This window comes from Stegastes partitus, unplaced genomic scaffold (genome assembly GCF_000690725.1).
Source record: "Stegastes partitus isolate 25-593 unplaced genomic scaffold, Stegastes_partitus-1.0.2 Scaffold114, whole genome shotgun sequence".
Classification (NCBI taxonomy): domain Eukaryota; kingdom Metazoa; phylum Chordata; class Actinopteri; family Pomacentridae; genus Stegastes; species Stegastes partitus.
In genome coordinates this window covers 654,334-674,021 of record NW_007577845.1, presented here as the reverse complement: position 1 = coordinate 674,021, position 19,688 = coordinate 654,334, and the positions used below count along the sequence as shown (strand labels likewise).

The following is a 19,688-nucleotide window of genomic DNA, read 5'->3' as shown; positions in this document are numbered from 1 at the left end:
TGCAGCCCACACTGGATATCGCGTCATATAAATATGTATTTGTGACATGAAAACATGGCTGCATGGGACTGTGGTAACTTCTTATCTGGGTATTCTGAGAATCAAACTACAGTAGACAACTTACACTGGCATCAGTCAGAAGAAAAAGTACACCAAGATTTACTCTTAAACTCTGGAAATATCTCTCTCTGCTGTGTTATGTGTGAACTCCCACTTCCAGCAGAAATCGGGAAATGTCAGGACCAAATGACAAAACTTTCCTGGAAATTCAGGACACATTCTCAACAAGTGTTCCCCTCCTTTCCTCAGCGGTTACGTAACGGCACAACTCTCTCCTGCTGCTAATCCAGCAGGACGCAGTCCATGTTGTCGGCTATCACTCCCTTTCCTTCATATCGCATTATCACATCACACACGCTCACACTGGGAACAGAGCAGCAACCTTCACAGGTCACTCAGCAATGTCAGCGACCTCAAGTCTCCAACAGAGCTGAAAAAAAAAACTGATCCTCTATAAAACCAGGCCCACGATCATAATCAGAAACTGTAGGTTAGGCAGGAAATAAGCTGAGGTCAGACATGAAGGAGCAGATCTTGACTGGAGGAGGAGGAGACACATGGATGACTGAGTCTGAGGGTTTCCAGGATGTGGCTGCTCGTGTGTGAGAGTCTCTGTGAGTGTATATGTGAGTGTTTGTGTGAGGAAAAAGCCACCGAGCATATAATTCTAATCCTTTCCCAGCATGAATCAACCCATTTTAGCATTTTGTCCCACAGGACTCTGGGTGCAGAGACCACACATTGAAGCTAACCGGTTTACGGGCCAATGGTTCAGAATAAAATGAAGGTATGGTAATAAAGCTAACATGTAAACTCTCTTTTTTGTTTTTGGTGGATTTTATGTAGAGCAAAGAGGCCATTAACGTCAACCAAGAAATGTTGTATAATAAATGCAAAGTGGCTTTTTTAGCAGTTTCAGCCACAAATTAAGGGATCGGTGGTTGGATTTAATTCTGTTTACCAAGAAGGTGTAAATCACATTTGCTTGCTGTCACTTGTTTGGCGACGGAGGCTCAGTTTTGTGCAACAGTCTGGTCAGTGTGCAGCGTGAACGTCATCAATCAGTCAAACTTTATCAGGTCTGGGGATCCCAGCTGTCTGATATTACAGATAGCAAAAGTGAGGTAAAAACAGCAGCTGAAATTTTTTTGCATGGTCTTAAATGTACTGTTTGGATCACAGAGGGATTAGATTAAATGGCACCACACACACTGGGCTAAAGTCTATCTATGTATAGACAAGTTTGACACACTTTCCAAAACACAGCTAGCCGGCTTGTTATTGGTGCTGACTGCATAACAAAGGCCAGCATGTCTGAATGCAGGAGCTGGAAATAAATAGCTGGAATAAAGTTTTCACAAAGAAAGCTGGTCTCAGTCATCAAACTACACAACGACAGTAAAACATCTAACAACACTGTGGACGAATCAAGATTTGAGTCTGACCTTTTAATCCATCTTCTCCAGCATGAGTTGGCTGATCTCAGAGCAGATAGATGTTTCTAGACGCAACATCCCGTCCGTGTGTTTTCATGCAGCGTATCCATAGCAGCCAGAGCAACACATTCAAGTGTTAATAAAGACTTATGGCTCATTCCTGCCCATTAAAGAGCACATCAGCGCTGCTGCCCCAACAGAGCGAACCTCCGCCCACTGTTAGCTTATAGCATTAACTAGCTCTGCTCTGCCTCACACTGAGAAGAGCGGCGTGCTAATCACCAATCTATTTCCGGAAACTAGCTCATTAGCCTGCAGTATTTAGACGGAGGAAGGAGGCTGCACACAGGATGAAAACAGCCTGTGATGGCAAACCTGTCTGGGCCTGACAAGTGCAAAGTTGTCCACTTATACGGACTCTCTTTAGTGTTTTCAAACAGGCATTTCAGATTCAGAGCACTTTAAAGAGACCGTTCTGTAACGTGGCAGCAATATTTCTGTTTATTATTACACAACAAGCTCCAGATCGACAGATTATCAGCCTGGATCCCATATTCATCCGGATAAATTAGTTCTGCATAACAAAACGTCTCAGATGATTCACTCCCAGCACATTCTTCAGCTGTGTGTTAACAAGATATTAACCTCAACTGACCCAGATCTGGTTTTTAAGCTCAGACCTTAAACAGCAACATCCCCGAAACTCCTTCTTTCAAATGAGCTGCAATAATATCAGCATCAGCTCCTGCATAGGTCTGTGCAGCGTTTCAATCCTGCACAACTGCATGCAGAATCTGTCTGCCCACCCCAAAGGACATACAAAGCATGCTAGACGTTAGCCGTTTGCCACAGTGACAGATACAAACCAGACGCCTGAACCTCGAGCATATATCAAAATATTGCAGCCGTTTAAGAAATGACCCGATGGCTCAACGCAGGTCATAAGAAATGGGCAACACCCACACAGAAGACGGTGCCCGGAGCCTCCAGCGTATGTTCTGCAGCACCTAAAGCCCAAATGGTGTTCTGACATTCCAACCTCACGCTGGAATGCGATAACGAGACCTGCGCAGCGTTTCACCACCAAAACACGGCGCTGTGTTGAGCTGCAGCCCTGACATCAGAGGTCGAGCTCCTTCCCGGCACCACAGATAAAGTTTCTGTTGAGTTTTTAATCAAACTGATTGTTGTTTACGGGCCCTCCCTGCTCCGCTCAGGGAAGTATGAGGAAGTTCAGCGATATCAACGTGGAATGTTCCATCTTAAGGCATTTTTCTTCATAAGGTCGTGCTCCCTGCATTTTACTCCTGCGTCCTCATTGTCTGTGTGTGTTTGTTGTGAGCGTAGCATTTGTGCTAGCAGGTGGTTTGTGCTTTTTGCTTTGTGCGAGATGAATGGCTTCTGTTGCACATTACAACAATGGCTGGTGGATGTTGTGGACAATAGTGGGCACCGGAGGTTGTGTAATGGCGGCCATCACGTGGCTGGCTTGTATTGTTGCGTTTCCTGCATCCCTCCAGTTTTCTTCCTCTGGGGAATACAAATACCAATACTGTGGACAAAATACTTCTCTAACGCAGAATGTGGCAAAAAAAAAAAAGACTCTGGGGCCTTGTTAGGTGTTTGATTCCAGGATTTATGGCAGTAAAAACTCCAGTTGCGTTGCATTGTTGTGGGTTTGGCGGGACCAGTGGTCATTCCAGACCCTGAGGTTGACCTTAGACTGCAGCTTGGTTCCAGATTTCTGATTTGCTGCTCGTATCTCAGTTCGAGCACTACAGTTGGTGCATCTGCAGCTGGAGAAGCAATCAAAGCCTTTCAGAGCTTTAAAGGAGCGGGTCGGACATCTCCTGGGCCAGAATCCATCCAAAACAAAAGACTGACACAGTTACACGTCCAGCTCTGATTGACAAGAATAACATGAAGACAACTGCTTGTATTGCAGCTTCTGTGCCAACTTAGCATGATGCTGACGCCACACAAATGTCAGTCGCTGCTGATTGGTTAAGAAAACACTGTTTACTCCCACCTCTGGACTGAAAACAGGGATCATACACAGAATTTTAGACTGAATAATAAAATAAGAAAGTCAGCTAAGTCTTATTATCAAGCAATAGGAAACTTATAAACTAAAATCTTTAAGAAAAATCCTTTATTAAACATTTCCTTCTCCTGTTACATGATGATTGGTGCCATTTTGTTTAAAAACAAAAAATCATTTTAGCTAAAGATTATGACAAAAGCATTTCAAGAACTTCTATAAAGTGCCTTCATCTTTTTAAATTTGTCCATCTCTCAGTGCGCTATCATGACTTCTTTTGTTGTACTATGGAAGATGAAACAAACCAGAAGCACCAATGAGTCCTTTCATCGCTCTGAGCTGTCATCCAGCCTCCCGAGGGCCAAACAGAAATAGCCGCAAAGTGTCGCTCACACCCCAAAGAACTACTTAACATTCCGGCTATTTCAGACATGCACCAACATGAGCTTTGTTTAAATACTGGGAAAATCATTTTCAAGGCTCAGGCTAACAGCCGGCCTGAGGGGCCCTCACATGACAGCCTCTCCATGACAAACAGCCAAACCACATGTCGTCCTTCCTACTCGTGTTATCCTCTCATTGTCAGCTGATAATACACACATTGGACCGGCCAACAAAGAGGCGATAGTTTTTGCACAACGTCCATTTCGGCTCGTTTTACTGTAATGTTTGGAACTCGGTCCCTCAACACAAGGTGGAGTATCGCTGTCTTCCTGGACGGCCGCCAGCCGAGGCCCATCAGCGGACCGGCCGCTGAAAGGCCATCGGCCGGTTCATGTCAACAACACGGGGAGTCGTGTGAGGCTGAACAGACTTCCTACCAGCATCCTCCTCCTCCCTCCTGCACCTCTTCCTCACTCTTTAGATTCACTGCTTCAGCCAGCCCCATCACACACACACACACACACACACACACACACACACACACACACACACCTGCGACACCCTTCATCACTGCCCGTATGTATTATCTCTTGTCATCATGTCGGTCTCTCTCATCCAGTGTCGCCTGCAGTATTTCCACCTCCTGTGTTCTCTTCGCTCAGCTAGCGTTAGCATCATCAAGCACACAGCTGTTATATAACCTGTGATAGTGTGTGTGTGTGTGTGTGTGTGTGTGTGTGTGTGTTTCAGGGAACAGGGAGGAGTTTGGAGGAAGAAGACATCACCGATAACTTTGTTGTTCCTGTCCATGTTCTCACACACTCGGCGGCGCTGAGAGGGGTGGGGACGGAAAATGTGCCTCCAATCAAACACACACAGAAACCCTGAGCTACGCTAACCGGCTGTGTCAACGGGACGTTCAGCCGGTGCCTCCTGTCATCGACTATCAAATCGAATCGGAGGGCTGGCTGTGATTTTTCTGCCCCTCGGCTCGAGCAGAGATGTTGGCAAACGCCCCGTCTGAATTGGCAGTTTGCTGCTTGGCGTCGTTATTTCCAGAATCAGCGACAAATTTCAAACGATGACCCAACAAAACAGCGAGCACATTCCAATTAGAGTGTGGACAATGAAAACAGCCTTGAGCGTCCACCGGGGCTGTGTTCACGCCTCTGTTTTCCATCGTACCGATCTAATCTGAAGGGAATATCCTCTCTGGTTCTCTGAGGATGTAAGGTGGTGCTTCACAGCTCCATATGGAAAGTAGGGGTGCAACAGTAGGCGTACTTGAACAGAACCTTTCGGTACACAGCGGTTGGCACATGTTGTGACCCAAACAGTTCGTGCTAAAACTACATTTATGTTGATATACCTGCACCCCAGAACAGAAACTCTACAGCATGAACGTTTCTGCACGTCACCAACTGTCCATCAGCTGCAGCAGTAGATCAGCATCGAATCCAGCTTTATATATGTAAACACTAAAAACTTAAACCCAACGCAGTCAGAACCTGCAGCTTCTCTGCTCACGCTGTGCGGGTCGATGAGGGCAAACACCAAACCCATTGCGTTTGTCCGCTGACAATTCCAATAAAGTTTTTTCAAACAAGATGGCCGTGTCCTCGGTGTGGCCAAACCAGAGTGAGGTAATGCTACTGTGTGTAGTTTAGTACCCACAATGCACTGCTGACTTTAAAGGTTAATTTAAGTTTATTCTGAACATGTTGCACTTCTTATTTATTTATGTAATCGTGGAGCGTAAACAGCTCAGAGTCTTTTCCTCGTGGCAGTATTTCAGCAGCCTACCTCACCTGCTGCAATAACAGCCAATTTTTGATGTTTTTTTTAAACTAGGTGGGAATAAATTCTTGCTAAGTTCTGATTCCCGGAGCGTCAAACCATGAATGATGCACACCTGCCTGAAGGAACGTTATTCTCACACTGCTTTGATGTTTTCTGTTCTTTCTCTCGCCGTGTGGCTGTGTTTGCTCGTCTTAAGGGCTCTGCGGTGCAAGCTGGGTGCAAAACAAATAAAAGCTGCAAGAATAACTCTAAATGAGCACATCTCTTTGCAGAGCTTTGCAGTGAGAAGTGCTTTTGAAGCCAACGCCGTCCCGTCGGCGCCGCGCTGGTCAGCCGCCTGCAGGCAAAATGTCACCGACTCTGCTGTGAAGCAAAATCAATGGACTGACGGCGGCGAGGAAACTGGGTCAAGGTAAGTTGTGTGTTTTCTGCAAGTCTTAACAGGAGGATGATACGGGAGCCATTTAAATGGAATATTTGTAAGCATTGTTAGCATTAACAAACCATCATACGTCCTCACAATGGATTTGGTCAGAAAAACACTCATCAGTCAATTAAATCCAGTAATGTGCATCCCCTGGTGAGCATGGACACTGTCTGCCATCAAAACCTGCAAGTTGCTTGGCAACAGCTATGAGCAAAGAGAAAAAAATGAGAAATTTACCCTGTGAAAGTCTTTAGCAAATAAATGCAGCCTGTCTTTGTGCTGTTTGCAGTGAGCATGGGTTCATATCCGACCACCAGCACCTCTCTGCTGCTAACCTTTGTGGAGCACGTGCAGCTGATGCTCTTTTGGGCTGGGGTGGGGCAGAAGCTGTGGACCCTTCCTCTCAGGCTGCACATCACTAATACTGCTAATTAAGCTCTGCATAATGAGCCAGCGGGAGACAAACAGATCAGACCAAGGACGTTACTACGGCTCAAGATGAGCAGCTGCAGCAGCACAACTCTGCCAAGTCATCCAGCAGCATGTGGATGATGAGGGGAAGCAGGTTAAGGTCACTCCTGTATGTGGGTTAAAGTGATGCAGAGGAGGAGCACAAAGAGGCGAGAGGCTGCTGCAGCGGGCGGGCTGGTCCACTGACCTCCTTTGGGTGTCTCTCTGTCTCTGTGGGTGCAGGATCCTGTGTCGTCCCCACTTTAAAGCCAATCAGTGTAATTACAGGCTGTGTTTCTATTAGCCACGGAACAACACACACACACACACACACAGATACACCACCTTGCAGATGAAGCTGGAGGACCCCCCGCTGTGTCACTTAAGCTAACATTACACTTTCACTCCCTTCTTTTTTTTTTAGTTCTCCTCCTTAAAGTTGAAGCTCATTTCCAGATCTACGTGTGTCTGAATTACCTGCTCTGCGGACGGACGTGTAGCTTCCCGGAGCTCCTTACGAGCGGCTAATTAGCGGCTAATAGCGGCGGGGGGATTAGTTTATGACGGCGGAGGCGGAACCGATCTGCTGACCGCTACTTCTTCCTCCTTCTTCTTGCTCTTGTTTCCCCGCTTTGTTTCCTCCTTTGTCTTGTCCTCCGCCAGGTGAAGCCGCCGCTGCACCACCGGGACGCTGAATGGAACAAGTCGCGGATCTTCACGCGCTCCCCGCAGCGGCGGTAACGGTAACGGTAACGGCAGCCGCCTCCGACTGGGGTGACATTGAGCTCTTTCTTCTTCTTCTTCTTTTTTTACGCGCCAGCTTTTCCAACCGGCGGCTCCCTCCTCCTCCTTCTCCTTCTCCTCCTCCTTCTTCTTCTTTTTTCTTCTTCTCCTCTCTCCCTCCACTCTTCTTCTTCTCTCTCTCTTTTTTTCACTCTCGAGGCACGCGCGCTGAATAATGCAGGGCTCGCGAGGTCCCGGCAGTGTTTTCTGTCCCGTTCCAGAGACAATCAGAGAGCGAGCCGCAGCCGAGCACAATGAGGCCGACCCGTGCGGATCAGGTTACCGCCAGTGCTGCCTTTCATTCATTTATTCAGCCCGCAAAACAATCTGACTGCAGCCCCGCAGCCATCCAGCCGGTCATCCATCCATCCATCCATCCATCCATCCCTCCCTCCCTCCGCTCTGTCTCCACACCTCCTGCCCGACTCAAATGTGCTCAGGTGGCATTTTAGGTGGTGCTGCTGGTGGGGGAACAAAACAAACTGGGAACAGTCCAGAACAGCCAGTGCTGGAAATATGTCCTCAATAGGTGTTTCTTTAATAATCCAGTTGTGCCACTTGGTGCAACTCCAGCACATGTCAGAAAGTGACCCTAATGATGTCATCGGGGTGAAAGGTTTTATTTAAATCTACAAGACAGCCCGTGTCTTCCTGTACCCAAGTACTGCTTTGATTTTGTAGCTCCATAGTCAAGTGTTATTATCTATAACAAGCTCGGGCTGAGATGTTTCACAGCCATGATTCCCCATAGGTTTTTCTTTTTTATTGTGTTTTATTTTTATTTATCTTTTTTCTTCCTGCTGTTATATCGATGAATGATGGAGCACTTTTTTGTCTTTTTGTCTTTCTTGTCACTCGATCAAGAGGCTGCCTGTCAGGTTCAATGTGTATTCTGTTATGGATGCTAAATGCTATCATTTGTTTTCTGCAAAACAAATCTACTAATAGAGTAACCTTGAACCTTGACATAATCCATTATGTGGATAGGCTGTAAGGGCTGATCCATGCTTTCCGTGTGCACAGACAGCGAACACGCACAACAGCAGGGACACGTCGTGTTTGCATCGTCCTTGACATCGAACACAGAAAAACGAGAGGCTCCAGTGTCTGTTTCTGAAGTCTGGCTGTGATTTTACAGGATACAGCAGCTGGTTACTGTGGCGCTGCAGTAATCTGATTATTCCTGAAACAGTGCACAGGATCTCTGGAGAGCTCTCCAACGTGTTGGAGCGTGTACGATTGAAAAGCATCTCTAAAGTCCAGCAGCGACGGCTTCAGTCACAACTGTTTCTATGATGAAACAAGCGTCTGTTTTAGTGCTGCTAACGAGGTTCTGAGGGCTGAGTCGTGTCAAGCAGGCAGCGTACATGCATGTGATCCTGTTCACACCACAATAGGTTTGCATTCATCAACAAACGGTCGCCCCTCACACAGATAAACCACTGGGCTGCTGTTGTGCTCCTGAAAGGCAGCCGGTGACTTTGCATTTTCTACAGGTTTTGGCAGCTGGTTCCAGATCGGGCAGCAGCTCCATGTGGAGGATGCAGCCCAGGGTTTCTGGAGAATGTAGAGGCTCCGTAGAAGGCAAACGTCTACAAATCAAAACACCTCCTACGTCCAGCAGAAGGTGCTTCAGCTACAGCTCGTTGGGTGATGAATTATAGACGTGTGGATGATTGAGACTCTGACTGCACAGCCTCTCGGGGAACATTTGTTTTCCTGGTGTAGGCAGTGGGAACAGTTTGGACTTGAGGACTCTTGTGGACTTCAGTGGATGATGCAATTTACTTCAAGTGTACCCTTGTGGACATATATGATCTGCTTTGGTTTGTAATTCTACATGTATAGTGAAATGCCTGTGTTACTGTATGTTTCCACTGGATCCATCATTTGTGGTGCATTATCACAGCACCATGCTTCTGAGGAGACCAGGCGTCATGTTAGCTGCTCCTCATTTGCTTTAATATATAAATATATACATTATTTGTGCATAAAATTGCTCCAAAAGTACTCTGGGATCGCCACAAATGTACTATTTCATCAGAAGGTTTCTTTATAAACACTGTAATGATGATAAAAACAGATTCTGCAGACAACTGAGCAGAAATGTGATGGAAACGCCGTGAAGGGCACACGAGCAGCAGCAGCATGGAGACAGTGGTGCACCTGTAGAAGGGGAACAATGCGACTGACTTGCATTCCAAACATGCCCCCTGAGCAGATGTCTGGTTCAGCACAGTCTATATGAAAGCACACAGAGAAGACTGTGCACAAGCCTCCAGATGGATTATCTCACTTCAAACAAGCAGCTTGAATTCATTACTGCCTTAAAGAGAAAAAAAACTCTGAAGTAGAGGTCATCAATTAGTTTAGTTTGGGAAATCATTATACTTTAGGTTCCTGATGTTCCCTTTAAATTGTGTTGCCTGCAAATACACCTATCAGCCAAAGAAGCCACCACCTTCCAGGACAAGGGCACGGTATCTCTGAGGGGATCTGGAGAGCTTGAAGGGTCAAAGCCTCGCGTCGTGGCTGATGGGTCTGGAGCTGATGTATATCTATAAATACGCTTTCACATTAGCAGCCTGAATGTTCTGTATTATTGCAGCAGAACCCCACATGGCAGAGGGTTTTTCCGGCTGAGAGAAACTCACAGTTATCATCTGGAAAAACACAGTCTGCACGCTGCTATAGATGCTCCCACGAACCTTTTATTAAATTACTGCTGTTTGGAGTGTGAACGCTCCTCTTTGGAACTGGCTGTTCCGACACAGCACTGCACTTATCTCCATCTGCGCTTCGTCACATCTTTTCTCAACTCTACTTTTCCCCATTGAGGTAACAGAACATTTTTTTAAAATAAATAAATCAAAGTCTGACACAAACACACACAAATGAACCACTTTAAGTGAATGGCAGCCAAAAATAATGAATAATGGATGTTGCTGCTCGGAAGCCTGTAATCCTTCAGCTAAAGGTGAAAAAAAACAGTCACAACCACATAATGAAAGGTTTTCCGCCTGGTGTAGTCGCTCACTCTTTAGATGTTAAACCAACTGTTTGAATATATTCTGTGAGGGATATCTTGTGGCAATACTCGCCCGGTTCCCAGCTAGAACTTTTGAATTCATTTTTATTGCCCCCCCAGACACACGGTACTCACCATGGCGGTGTGAGGATGTCTGGATGGAGCGGGAGCCTGATAGCCATTTGCTGTTGTCATGGTAACCCCTGGTGTTTGGATGTAGCCTGTGATAAAAAATAAAAGAAAACAGAAAAATGAATAATAGTTACCTCTGTCATCTTCCTTGAGGCTGGATGTGTTTCACGTCGATGGTGACGCTGTTCCTTTGAGTTACTATAAATCTGTGTTGCTGATTCGGCGCTCAGATTCATTCTTTATTAAATCTAATCTCTAAACACATTCATTTCCTCATTTAACTGTAATCTGTCCATCGTTCCGACTTCTTCAGAACATGTCATTCTGTATATCCATATATGATGTTTTTTTTAAATGAAAAAGGGAAATGAGCCTCTTGTGGGCTGTTATCTGTATTTAAAATGAGTTTCTTAAGCACCGACATGATCGAATACATGGTCCTGCAAATGTCAAGATGAAAGTCTGTCTGTCTTCTACATGCACATCTCATACTGTAATAAGCAAATGATGCAAACATGCATCTGACCTGTAATTACTGTAACAATAACAGGTCCGTACATCGATAATTGTGTCAATCAGGCAGTGATCATAATTTTTTATCTGCGCTGGCAGCACACAGACGATAAATCTGTGGTCTTCGGCGCAGCCTCTGGCTCTACTTTATCTCTCCTTTGCTGATTCAGTGGCCCACTTCCACCTCGAGGAGTTCTTCTGATTTCATATCTTATCATCCTCAACCTCCTGACACCCACGCTCGCCGAACTGAGGGAACGACGCTGCTGCGAGAGACGCTGCTGTCAAAACAGATTTCTAATGTTACTACTACTACCTCTGCTGATCTACGACGGCGCAGGTACTACCACTACTGCTTTAATTACTACTACTACTACTATTATTACTACTACTACTACTGCTGCTGTCACAACTACAGCGACAGGAGTTGTGACAGTTACAGTCGTAGCAGTTAAACACAGCACCTACATTTACAGTATTTATACTTGGCTTTCCATTAGTGCATCAACATAAACTACATTTCACAGGGAAATATTTGTACTCGAGTATATTTTACATAAGCTGCAGTGACTTTGCAGATTTTGCTTCCCCGGTATGAGATCATAAGGTCTATAAAATATACGGCACCGTGATGGGTCTGGCTATACGAGACTGTTTTCGGCTTTATTAAAGGATCTTCATGAGCTTCAGCGGGATGGAATCCTGCAAAACGAAGATCTGTTTGTCTTCCATGTGCAAATCTGATGCTATGAAAAGCTAATGACGCTAACTCAACACTCAGCTGTGATTTCTTTGCAGATTTTACACACAAGAGCTCAGATTAGCTGATATAATATAACAGTGCTGACCTGTTATTATGCTCTAAAATCTTATAGGTGAAACTTGGCAGCATTAAAATGATGCTTAAACTGTTCATCAGTGCAATACCACACTTTTAAACTTCGACTTATAAAACTGATAGCTCCCAACAAATAAAAAAATCTTCTACATTTCCACCTGAGTACAAATAAAATAGAAGACCATCAGTAGTGAGAATAGCAGCAGCAGTGGTGTTAGTAAAAGCAGCAGCATGCAGCAGCAGCATTAGTAGCATCAGCAGTATTCCCATGAGACTAGGAACAGAGACTTTGCTCTCTTTTTGCACAATTTCTGTCAGAATCCAGGATTATTGCACATCTAATCATGCACTTGACTTTCGCCTATTAACTCTTCATTTTATACCTTTAAACATCTGCAGCTTCATCTCTGCTTTGAACCCTGAATTCATGAGTTGCATCCAGTCACACTGTCATGATGCATCCTTATCGTTAAATAACTCCTGGCACATTCATCCTCTTCCTGTCCTGTGTGTGCCTTTTTACGTCTCAGTGTGCAACAATTATCTGCGGTCATGGTTTCTGCGGCTAATGATAAGCCAATTAGAGTTTATCGTCACAGACTACACACCCATCCTGAGCTCTGAGGGAGCAACAGAGTGTGTATGTGGCCTGAGCGCCGCTTCCAGATGCCGGTCGTCATGACGTCTCTAATATAATCATCTATCACCTTGTATTATGTGTTCTGGGAAAGCGGGTCGTGTTTTTGTAGCTGCCCGCCCCGGATCATGTGTTTGATTCAATAACAGTTCGTCATCCAAGACAGACGGGCGCTATCAAAGGAAGGACGGCTGCTGTGTACGAAAGGAATCTTTGCAACACGGTTTCTACAAATGTTCTGCTCCAGTCTGTTCACCTCCGTGTTCCTGCTTTTGAATGAACAAGCGTACCGGTGTGTTCAGTGTGATCTTTTCTTTACCTCAGCGAGTCTTTTTTCATCCTCTTTGTCCACTGCTGCAGAGCTGTTAGTGAGTCAGACGTGTGGAAGCCTCTGTTAGTGGTATTTACACTGAGGGCCACCTCATAACTCCTGCAAAACTAGATCAATGTAAAGTGATCCAAGCACATGTACCTGTCTCATTGTGGTTCTTACACTCTACCGTCTCTTCCTACTTTCCTTGATGTCTATCCTTTCTTCCTGCTTTCTTTACCTCCGTCCTACATGTCTATCTACCACCTTAAATACCTGCCATCCTCACCGTCCTGCGGTTACACCCGGCGGTGGAACGCAACAAACATTTGCTCAACTTGTGAAATCTGATGCTTGGTTACAGATTAAACTGAACAAAATAAAAGCAGAGCTGAACTTTCATTTGTTATAACTGAAATTTTGAGGTTTGGAATATTGGATAGAGAACAAGTGTTGTGTCTGTGATGGTTGGTGTTTGTCACTATTTTATTTTAACCAAATGGTCAGTCAGTAAATGAGGAAATCAGAAGAATAATTCATGTGTATGAGGAAAAATTATTATTGGTAGCAGAAGAACATTAAGTGGTAAAAAACAGGCTCCATCGTCACAACAGTTTAGTAGAACTGAAATGCTTCTTATACATTAATAATAATTGAATATATAATAGTTTAACACTTGCAGTTAATGTTTTTTTCTCCTTTGAATGCTTTTACTATTGACACTTTCAATAAACTCATATTTCCCTCAACATTTTACCTTGTAATGTAGTATTTCTACAGTGATAGTACTCAAAATCTAAATACCTCGTCCACCGCTGGTCTTAATGATTCATTAGCTCTTGCAGTGTATAAACTCATTAGATACTAAGCAAGCAGGACGAGTCCCTGCAGGACTGTTGAGGCAATATTAGAACCATTTCTCATGTCATGCTGCAGGAGCTCACATAAAAACACCCTGCATCCACATCTCTGCACATGCATCCTGTAACGTGTGCTCGTCTTTACATTTCTTGCAGGAATAAACATTTAAGTTACTCAGCAGCACATCTGCATGATCAGTTCGGCCACTGTCACATTTCCTTGCGTATAAAAATGTAAAATTTAGGAAGTACGCTTTGATGCATTTCGTTTAGCACTCAAATAATGCTTTACTTTCCTCATTTTCAAGCTTTGTAATATCATGCATAAAATATTCTGACATTTACTCAGTGAGAAGGATGTCAGTGAATCATAGAGCTGGTTGTGCAACTTGGCTGTAATTTCTATCTTAGCATAAGTAGGAGTTTTTTGTCTTGGTTTAGTTTGTTTGTTGGCTTGACGGGGTTAAATCATTGACTCTTTCCTCTCCCTCGCAGTGATCGATCACCTTACCTGACGTACATTTTTGCTCTTAATCACTGTAATGTTTTTGAATCTTGGGAACGAACGGCCTCCCGCCTGTCGTTGTGCTGAAAACAGAGTGTGCGTGCTCGTTAGTGGCGGTGGGTATTATAACAGCTGGGTGCGGTGAGGATAGCTCGTGATGTCTTTGTCAGCAGCCAGTGAAAAAGTGAAAGTTAGAGACAGATGGAAAGAACAACAAGCAAGAGACAGCAGGGGGGCACTGGAGAAACTCAGCTTTATTGACCAAAGGTAGAGAGAGGATACAGATACCAGAGGAGAGAGAGAGAGAGAGAGAGAGAGAGAGAGAGAGAGAGAGAGGATGTGACAGACTGGAGTACAGAGTGAGTTGCAAGAGAAAAGAGAGAAAAGAGAGAGAGAGAGAGAGAAGTGTGAACAATAGAAAATGGCTCCTTTGTTTTTTTTTGTTTTTAACAGTCCATACAACCATGAGGGCAGGCAGACAGGAGAACAGAGACCCCTACAGAGACAGAGGAGCACTGCAGGCGTGGCAGTGGGGCTGGTAAACTGGACAGATCTGTTCTTCATGTACAGCTCCTTGCATTACATCAAAAACACACACGAACCCAAACAGGCAAACTGGATTGGTCAGACTCCGCTTTCACTCATGTTTCTGAGACTGTGATTGTAATTTCCTCTTTTTGTGGGTGTGTGCTGTCAGTGCTTCTTCGTGCATCAAACTTTGGAGGAAGAGGAGGAGGAGGAGGAGGGGAACTAACACTGCACTTTCCAGAATGCACTTCTCTGCATAGTCTCCTCAGTCTTCAAAAAAAAAACCCAGACAGCTGTGCAACGACAAGCCAACCCGGGACACCTGAACAGGACAGCGTTAGTGCCCAGCCACTAGCCTGACAGCGTGCTGCAACTAAAGAGAAGTAAATAACTCTGCGGTGATGGTCAGAGGAGGGGAGAGAAGGTCGCGTGGGGTTAATTGTGAGATTACACACAGCAAAGCAGTGGAGTGAGAGAATGAAAATATACAAAGCTCTCATTTGTGCACTCGTACAGTCGTCGTATGGCGTCGTCGGACAGGTCTAGTACCGCAGTCATCAGAATTAATTATCTCTAGAGTTCTATATAGATGTGGAAAATAAAATTGTCGCTAAGTAGAATATAGAGCATATTTACATTCTTTATCTACACAGGAAACCAGGTCCGGGCGAACGGACCCGGCGGTGGCCAATCACACAGCCAGCTGGACTGACTGACAGCAGCGGCGGCCAATCACACCGAAGCATGTATGATGGAAGGGTGACGTGGTGTCCTGCACTGACGGGACAGTTCAGAGGTGGTTGGTGATTGTATGGCTGTGCACAGAGCCACGTAACGAGGCCTTTCAATGCTGGAAGAATGCTTTTTCTTTCTCATGCACAGCAATAATGTTTTTGTCTTTCATTCTCTGTACGGCTATCAACAGAGTTAGTACACAGTGTGGAAACAGATGTTATGGCCTTTAGTCAAGGATCAGGACCAGTACAGCAGACGGACAGATGACTGAAGAAAGAAAAGAGGCTCTGAGGGCCAGTCTGCCCCTAGAGTTTGTTTGTTTTCATTTATTTATGATGTGAAAAACTCATTTCTCACATGAGTGAATTACATTTAGATCTGAAGCCACCTGAGCCACAGAAGCACCCCTTAGTCGCATTACTTGGACCTTAAGAGCCTCCCTAAAACTTCTGTAAACGTGCAGACACTTTCTCCAGTCATGTGTCTGCTCTCTGGTCCGTGCACCTTCTATTGACCTAACGGCAGGTATCTCTCTGTTGTGTACATAAGCAAAGCCTGGTCACCGGCTCTCCAAAAAAACAAATCTGTCCACAAGATGCATATGGAGCACCATCCTCTGTGTACCATCTAGCATGAGAAACACCTGAAGGTCCTCGCAGAGCATCCGCTGTTACTGAACAGGATGAGGATGGTTAGTGCTTTAGAGAGATTTTCTGAAAACCAGCCGAGTACTGTGTAATATATATACGTATACATGATGTTCTCATGACACCCAGGCCTGGATTTAGTGTAGCACCCGTGTAAACAGCGGCCTGGATGGTGACTGTAGCGCGAGCTGGCAGTGTTTTCAGTCTCTTTGTTCTCTGCAGACTATAATGGATCTCTGGTGGAGTTCTGCTGCAGTGAAGTGAGTTGAATGGATAAAAAGATGAATGATGCATAATCTTTGCCTAAAAGCTCGTTTGAGCACAGCTGTCACAGCTGTAATATAGTACTCTGGTAGTGCTTGTTAGTATTCATAGTCCACATATTTGTGCCCTGGCTGTTAGTGGTAGGCCCCCTTTTTTTTTCTTTTTGTTTCCAAAGGTGTAAATATGTGTTCCCTCGCTGCCAGAGTGTGTTTGTTAAGCTGCCATTAGCTTCCTGTGCTCTATAGTGTTCGGACACACTGGAAAAAAAAAGTTGGCTGTTTAGATCCTACTGGCTGCCAAAAGGTGTTCCACGGCTTCTTATTGGCTGCTGAGTTCGGAAGTACTAGAATTAGAGGAAATTACCTCAGCAGTGGAATAGCTGGAGTTAATGGAGGAAACAGGAGAGAGAGAGAGAGAGAGAGAGAGAGAGAGAGAGAGAGAGAGAGAGAGGATGCTAACTAAAGTGTCAAAAACTCAGTTTCCCATGGAAACAAGCGTCCCAACAATTCAATGGCCTTTTGAGATTCAAAACAAAAGAAAAAAAATAGTTCAGATAAACAGCAAACTGAAATAAAATCTAATTATTTCTATCTTTTTTTTGTTGTTTTTGTTTCTGTTAGGACTGTTAGTGTGGTAGAATGAAGAGGCACATAAAGAAACCAAGGCATCGAGGGCCCACCTCTTGGTGGGCTGGTTGAGTTCGTACGTTGTGGTTGTTCATGTGTGTATGTGTGGAAACAACAGGAGCGGAAAGAACAGGAAGTGGCTGAATAGAGAAATAATAATAAAAAATGTTTGTGTTTTTGAATGTTTTACAATCTGGCTTATCAAAGGTAAAGATGTGGCTGATTGTCCTCAGAGACAAACTGTTTGGTTCGACAGCATCGCAGTGTGACTGATTGTCCATACATTCTGACTGGCTAATGGGAGGAGTTTAGTTTGACCCGGTTTAAGCTGTTTGTCAACAAACATCAAATTTCTCCGTCTGTCTGTCTGATTTCATCATAAATATAGCAGCATGACAACAGCTTGTTTTGTACATGTTGATTTAAATTTGGGAAACATCCTGCGTTATCTGAGGAGATAGCTTGTGGGAAGGCGGCGCCTCCGTGCTGACAGAGAGGGTAACGAAAGAGCAGAGATGTAGAGGTGATAATGCAACTGAGTAGAAAGTCAAAAAGTCAGACAGGAGTGTGTGTTCGTGCGAGTGTGTGTGCCAGCCGATCAGAGTCCAGAGGAGGAGGAGGAGGAAGGCAGGGCTTCTGTTAGTAATCATCCAGAGACAGAGGAGAAGAGGGGAATAATAAAAGGGTGGAAGAGGGAGAAGATTCAGTCACATGAGGATGCAGCACTCGCAGCGTTTCCTCTTGTCTGTACCTGTGGAGGGGGTGAGGCCGGGCGGGGGGGCCGTGTTGGCTTCTGGGTTTGCAGGAGGCGAGGAGGCGCTGTCGGGCTCACGGCCGTCAGATGACAGTTCCGTGCTGGCGGCCTCAGACGTGGCCGGCCGCCCCGACACGAGGTCGGCCGCTGTGCCGTCGATGACGGAGATGTCGGTGACCGTCTTCTCCCGCAGCGATTTCTCGTCGTCTTCGTCGATGAGGACGACCTCGGCCTTCACGGCGCCGTCGAAGCCGAGCAGCCGCCTGCTCTCGCTCATGTCTTCAACGTCCTGGTAGCCGAGGAACACCATGGTGACCGGGTGCTCCGTGCTGGCTTGGGGTGGGGCGGTGACCTCGTCGCCCGGGTGGGCCGAGGAGCCCGGTTGGGTCGTGACCGGAGCAGAGGAAGGGGGCATCATGCCCAGCCGGGTTTCCCTCTGGAGGACGACCTGGGCTGGTGGGCTCGAAGGGATGGATGGCGGAGCGCAGGAGGGCGGGGACAGATCGTCGATATCTGCCGGGGAAACGTAGGCCTGTGGGGAAGCCGGGGTCACCGTCACCTGACTCTGTCCGCCGTCTCCTCCTCGAGCCCCGGGCCTGGCAGCTCGCTGGATCAGCTGGTCCACCTGCGCCGAGCTCCAACCATTCTCCACGGCGGTGGTGGAGACGCCCCCGGAGGAACTGACCTCGTAGACCACTTTTCTGCCATCGTCGTAGACTTTGATGCCGCGCGACGCCGCGTCCACCGGGTTCACGCGGTTGGCCGACAGGATGCGCTGCTCGCCGGTCTGCGGGTCGTGCTGCACGTTGATCTCCATGGCAAACATCGCTGTTAGAGGGGGAGGTGAGGGGAGGGAAGGGTGGAGGAGTGGAAGAGAGACGGGGAGGCGGGGAGGGTGGATGCATAAGGAAGAGTGAAGGGGTGGGGTGGGACCAGTGAGGGTGGGGGGGTGATGGGAGGAAAAGGTGGAGGGAGTGAAGCGTGAGGACGGGGACACAGTGTTCTCTAAAGTCTGATATCTGGAGTTTACTGCTTTATATACAATTAGTAAAACACAACACATTACTGCTTCACCCAGAAGTCTAGTGAACCACAGAGGCAGAAGATCTGACACTCGCCCAACATAAACTTAGGACACATGGAGGGAACTTTCTGGTAAACTAAAACACAGTAAAGACACGGTTCTAGGAGGACACCTTCTGGACCAAGTCTTGTTTTAATGGTCTTTCCTCCTGGTTAGGAATTGCAAATAATCAAATCTGTTCTGCTGCGGTTTGTTTTTTAAACTCGTCATCACACTGCAGACGAGTCCAAAGCACTGCAGCTGTCCACTCTGCTCCAGCAGCTGAGCTCTGTACACCGGAGAGCTTCTGCCCCACTGCAGAGTCAGCAGCACTAAATACAATGAACTGAACACAAGCTAGGAGGAGATTTCTCTTTAATAATAAGGCTGGTAGTCAGAGAGAAGCTACATGACTGCTGTTAAGTGTAGAAACAAACATGGATGTTGAGAGTAAAATTACTAATTATCTTAAACAAACTAAAACCCAAATTGAAGTTATTGTAAACCTCACATTCGATCTGAAACTGACTAGAAGTGATGTGATGATGCTCACATGCTGATCTGAGTTCTGCTGATGCTGCTTCTGCCTCCACCTGCTCTGAAGCTTGCACCAGTAACACCAACTACGATGCTGACACCAGTAACCCTCTGCTCTGCTGATGATTCAGTCCCTGATCTACCTTCACATCTGTGGATGCTCACTGGTTAAGTAAGTTTATCAGTGCTTTGGCTGCATGTGTCTCTCAGTAACTTAAATCCATGAGATATGACTGAATTTAAATGTGTTTATCTGCGACTCTCTGCTCTCGTATGACTTTATCCTGGTTATAATCCAACTTGGCCGAGGCCCAAAACTTTCCTCCCTCC

The 19,688-nt window shown here is 45.9% G+C and overlaps 1 protein-coding gene across 1 annotated transcript in view; it reads right to left on the bottom strand.

The window, feature by feature from the left end:
- palm2akap2 (PALM2 and AKAP2 fusion) overlaps positions 1 to 19,688 on the bottom strand; it is an 80,043-nt gene that overhangs the window by 26,044 nt on the left and 34,311 nt on the right. The window contains exons 6-7 of the mRNA XM_008278070.1: positions 17,756 to 18,586; positions 10,545 to 10,630 (exon numbers count right to left, since the gene is read on the bottom strand). Of these exons, the coding sequence (XP_008276292.1) occupies positions 10,545 to 10,630; positions 17,756 to 18,586 (917 nt within the window). The remainder of the gene's footprint in view (positions 1 to 10,544; positions 10,631 to 17,755; positions 18,587 to 19,688) is intronic.